General features: G+C 39.4%; 2 protein-coding genes across 2 annotated transcripts; both read left to right on the forward strand.

The window, feature by feature from the left end:
• Positions 1 to 85: 85 nt before the first annotated feature.
• On the forward strand, positions 86 to 1239 carry LOC107727155 (uncharacterized). Its single transcript, XM_016536942.1, has 2 exons — positions 86 to 389; positions 893 to 1239. Exons 1-2 carry the CDS (start codon positions 119 to 121, stop codon positions 1237 to 1239), a joined length of 618 nt encoding a protein of 205 aa, XP_016392428.1. The 5' UTR covers positions 86 to 118.
• A 340-nt stretch (positions 1240 to 1579) lies between these two features.
• Positions 1580 to 3359, forward strand: LOC107727077 (uncharacterized). The gene is made up of 3 exons (XM_016536843.1): positions 1580 to 1883; positions 2387 to 2725; positions 3181 to 3359. The coding sequence occupies exons 1-3, from the start codon at positions 1613 to 1615 to the stop codon at positions 3336 to 3338; spliced, it is 768 nt and encodes a 255-aa protein (XP_016392329.1). The 5' UTR covers positions 1580 to 1612; the 3' UTR covers positions 3339 to 3359.
• Positions 3360 to 4813: the final 1454 nt, after the last annotated feature.

The raw sequence follows: 4813 nt of genomic DNA on the forward strand, positions 1-4813 counted from the left end.
AGATCTGTTCACTGGCATTAGCAGCAATGTTATATGAGTTTATTCTCTTCTGAATGGTGTTTATTCTGTTTGTTCTGCAGGTGTATTTGGTGCTGATGCAGATGATGTGAAGACAGTGATGGAGGGAGAATCTGTCACTCTAAACCCTGATCTCACTCAAATACAGAAATGTTATCTGATAGAGTGGAGGTTTGGAGATTCAGTCATTGCTCAAACTGATGGAAATGACATCTCCTATCCCAGTCACACTGAGATTTTCAGAGGCAGACTGCAGCTGGATCAGTCTGGATCTCTCACCATCAAGAACATTAGAACCAAACACTCTGGACTTTATAAACTACATATCCACCACAGCACTGGGACCTTAAATCAGAAATTCACTGTCTATGGTGAGGATATATTTATTTTTTTAATAATTAGATCAAGTATCATCACAGATATCATCACAGCTGTGATTGGGCTGCAGGTGATCACATGACTGATATTCAGAACATCAGCATGATGTTGATTTTATACTACAGTTCTAGGAAGAAATCTATATCAAGTGACTTTGATTTGATACAGAATATAGCCAGATATTTTTAGTTTCATTCCACCAGTAACAGTATTGAAATATTTCAAAGCAGGATTCATTCTCTAGAATTAGGAATTTTAACAATAAAATGAGGATTCAAACAATAAAATGTCCCTGTGTTGTGATATGAAACAAGACGCCTCATGGCCAATCAAATTGGTCAACTACATGCAACTTTTCTACATGTCAGACTGATACTATACTTTTATGATTTATGTAGTAACCATGAGATGAACTAATCAACTGTGAAGCTCCATATTCTATTTCCAGTAACTTTGTTTAATATGTTTAATCTGTCTCTGAATTTATTTCTTGTAGAGTCTCCATATGTCTGTGATGCTTATAAAGCTGAAATTATCGTATCAGTGATGGAGGGAGATTCTGTCACTCTTCAGACTAATGTTACTGAAATACAAGGAAATGAGCTGATAGTGTGGAGGTTTGGAGATGAAGGAAAACTCATAGCTAAAGCTGATATAGAATCCATGAGCTTACCAATTTATTATGACGAGAGATTCAGAGACAGATTGAAACTGGATCATCAGACTGGATCTCTGATCATCACAAACACAAGAACCACAGATGCTGGACTTTATACAGTGAAGATCAGCAGCAACAAACAGACTTTATACAAGAGATTCACTGTTACCGTCAGTGGTGAGTAACTCAAGTTTTTTTGAAGTAATGATTGTTTATCAGCTGTCTGTGAATAATTCAGATGATCTGACAATAATATTATGAGGAATCAAACCTTCCTTTAAAATAAGAAACTTCAGTGTACACTGACGTCATACAGTAACTGTAACTATAACTGTGATAATAACTGCTGTAAGGCATCTGATGATCTTAAAATAATTGTAATTTAAAATGTAAGCTTCATCTCTGTTTCTATTTTTTGTATGTACTATAAGTATCATCTCAGATCTGTTCACTGGCATTAGCAGCAATGTTATATGAGTTTATTCTCTTCTGAATGGTGTTTATTCTGTTTGTTCTGCAGGTGTATTTGGTGCTGATGCAGATGACGTGAAGACAGTGATGGAGGGAGAATCTGTCACTCTAAACCCTGATCTCACTCAAATACAGAAATGTTATCTGATAGAGTGGAGGTTTGGAGATTCAGTCATTGCTCAAACTGATGGAAATGACATCTCCTATCCCAGTCACACTGAGATTTTCAGAGGCAGACTGCAGCTGGATCAGTCTGGATCTCTCACCATAAAGAACATTAGAACCAAACACTCTGGACTTTATAAACTACATATCCACCACAGCACTGGGACCTTAAATCAGAAATTCACTGTCTATGGTGAGGATATATTTATTTTTTTAATAATTAGATCAAGTATCATCACAGATATCATCACAGCTGTGATTGGGCTGCAGGTGATCACATGACTGATATTCAGAACATCAGCATGATGTTGATTTTATACTACAGTTCTAGGAAGAAATCTATATCAAGTGACTTTGATTTGATACAGAATATAGCCAGATATTTTTAGTTTCATTCCACCAGTAACAGTATTGAAATATTTCAAAGCAGGATTCATTCTCTAGAATTAGGAATTTTAACAATAAAATGAGGATTCAAACAATAAAATGTCCCTGTGTTGTGATATGAAACAAGACGCCTCATGGCCAATCAAATTGGTCAACTACATGCAACTTTTCTACATGTCAGACTGATACTATACTTTTATGATTTATGTAGTAACCATGAGATGAACTAATCAACTGTGAAGCTCCATATTCTATTTCCAGTAACTTTGTTTAATATGTTTAATCTGTCTCTGAATTTATTTCTTGTAGAGTCTCCATATGTCTGTGATGCTTATAAAGCTGAAATGATCGTATCAGTGATGGAGGGAGATTCTGTCACTCTTCGGACTAATGTTACTGAAATACAAGGAAATGAGCTGATAGTGTGGAGGTTTGGAGATGAAGGAAAACTCATAGCTAAAGCTGATATAGAATCCATGAGCTTACCAATTTATTATGACGAGAGATTCAGAGACAGATTGAAACTGGATCATCAGACTGGATCTCTGATCATCACAAACACAAGAACCACAGATGCTGGACTTTATACAGTGAAGATCAGCAGCAACAAACAGACTTTATACAAGAGATTCACTGTTACCGTCAGTGGTGAGTAACTCAAGTTTTTTTGAAGTAATGATTGTTTATCAGCTGTCTGTGAATAATTCAGATGATCTGACAATAATATTATGAGGAATCAAACCTTCCTTTAAAATAAGAAACTTCAGTGTACACTGACGTCATACAGTAACTGTAACTATAACTGTGATAATAACTGCTGTAAGGCATCTGATGATCTTAAAATAATTGTAATTTAAAATGTAAGCTTCATCTCTGTTTCTATTTTTTGTATGTACTATAAGTATCATAATTATTAACATAAAGACCTACATAAAAGATCTTCAGGTTATATAGTGCTACTGTTTCTAGTGTTTGTTATAGATCAGACACACATTCACACTAATTAGTGTCTGTATTTATCATTACTTTATCTTTAAGGTACATCAATGACACTGTATACTTTTTTTTGTTTTTTTAACTTTGCTCATGTGTTCTCACACAAGACTCCATCCACTGCTGTGGTTTTACTGAATCTGTAATCCGATTGGCCCTCTCTGCTTTGGTGGGCGTTGCCAGTGTTTCTGTGCTGGTTTATGACATCAGATCCAGGAGTCTTCAACAGAAGAACAGCATGTGGAAATCACCAACAAACACGGTTTAATCTGATGTTCTTGAATGACTGCTTTGAGTATACAGTATAAATCATCCTTTGAGTAGGCTAAATATCATTTATGAATAAATGTCAAGTGATCATGAATTTATTTTACTCCATTACAGAAGCTACTTTGTTTAAATAATTGTGAACATTTTAGTGTTTGTTTTCACTTCAGCTGTGTTTGTATATTACTTTTCACAATGTAAATGGTCCTAAAGCAGCTTAATAAATAATAGTCCCTCATAAAGCCATTGTATTATTGTACGATAAGTTGCACAGGTCATGTGAAAGAATTGGTGAGAATTGGCGGTGGTACAATCAGAGTAAAAATATATAGTTTAGCACAGCTAAGCCTGTAGATGTTTTATTGTCACATTTTTATTGTGAATGCAATGTGTATAAAAAAATCAAAAAAGGAGCAATAGAGAGAGTCCCTCCGAGCGAGCTGGAGAGCGGGTTTTACAGCCGCTATTTCGTGGTACCCAAAAGAGACGGGGGACTCCGCCCGATTCTAGATCTCAGGCCCATCAACAGAGCGCTTTGCAAGCGTCCATTCAGAATGATAACGCTGAAACAGATCCTGGCGCAAATTCGACCCGGGGACTGGTTTGCATCCGTGGACTTAAAGGACGCGTACTTTCACATTCAGATAGCACCGCATCACAGACGCTTTCTGAGGTTTACTTTCGAGGGGACAGCGTACCAATACTCTGTTCTCCCGTTCGGGCTGGCTTTGGCCCCACGCACTTTCTCAAAGTGCATGGATGCACTTTCCCCTCTCAGAGCGAGCGGGATGCGCGTTCTCAACTATCTGGACGATTGGTTTATTTTAGCTCAGTCCCAGGACATGCTAGTCAGCCATATAGACACGCTGCTTCGTCACTTGGAGTCCCTAGGGCTATGTGTCAACATGCAGAAGAGCATTCTCGCCCCGAGTCAGTCTATAACATATCTGGGAGTGTGCTTCGACTCGGTGGAGATGAGAGCCCGCCTTTCTCGGGAGCACTCGGCGGCCATTTTGTTTTCCCTGCGCCATTTCATACTGGGCAGCTCTGTTCACTTGTAGGAATTTCAGAGGCTGCTGGGACTCATGGCATCTGCTTCAGCGGTATGTCATCTGGGCTTACTACACATGCGCCCGCTGCAATAATGGCTGAAATCTCGAGTCCCTTGGACGGCGTGGGCTTCGGGTCGTTTGCGCATCGCGGTCTCCCGCGACTGCATCGAAGTGCTGAAGCCATGGTGCAACCCAGATCTCTTCAGCCTGGGCGTTCCCCTGGGCTTGGTGACGTCGCGCGTTGTGGTCACGACGGACACATTGACTCGCGGCTGGGGAGCAGTGTGCGAGGGCATGCCGGCTTCGGCTGTGGTCAGAACCTCAGAGCCGGTGGCACATAAACCGCTTGGAGCTGGAAGCAGTGTTCTTAGCTCTAAAGGATTTACGGCCGCAGCTGGAACAGCGACATGTACTGATTCGCACC

Source organism: Sinocyclocheilus rhinocerous, unplaced genomic scaffold (genome assembly GCF_001515625.1).
Source record: "Sinocyclocheilus rhinocerous isolate Xijiao unplaced genomic scaffold, SAMN03320098_v1.1 scaffold2870, whole genome shotgun sequence".
In the NCBI taxonomy this organism is placed as follows: domain Eukaryota; kingdom Metazoa; phylum Chordata; class Actinopteri; order Cypriniformes; family Cyprinidae; genus Sinocyclocheilus; species Sinocyclocheilus rhinocerous.

Coding starts and splice junctions, on each gene's coding strand:
- LOC107727155 (XM_016536942.1), top strand. CDS start 119: ATGGAGGGAGAATCTGTCACTCTAAACCCTGATCTCACTCAAATACAG. Junction 390..892: donor TCAGAAATTCACTGTCTATG/GTGAGGATATAT, acceptor TATTTCTTGTAG/AGTCTCCATATGTCTGTGAT.
- LOC107727077 (XM_016536843.1), top strand. CDS start 1,613: ATGGAGGGAGAATCTGTCACTCTAAACCCTGATCTCACTCAAATACAG. Junction 1,884..2,386: donor TCAGAAATTCACTGTCTATG/GTGAGGATATAT, acceptor TATTTCTTGTAG/AGTCTCCATATGTCTGTGAT. Junction 2,726..3,180: donor ATTCACTGTTACCGTCAGTG/GTGAGTAACTCA, acceptor TTCTCACACAAG/ACTCCATCCACTGCTGTGGT.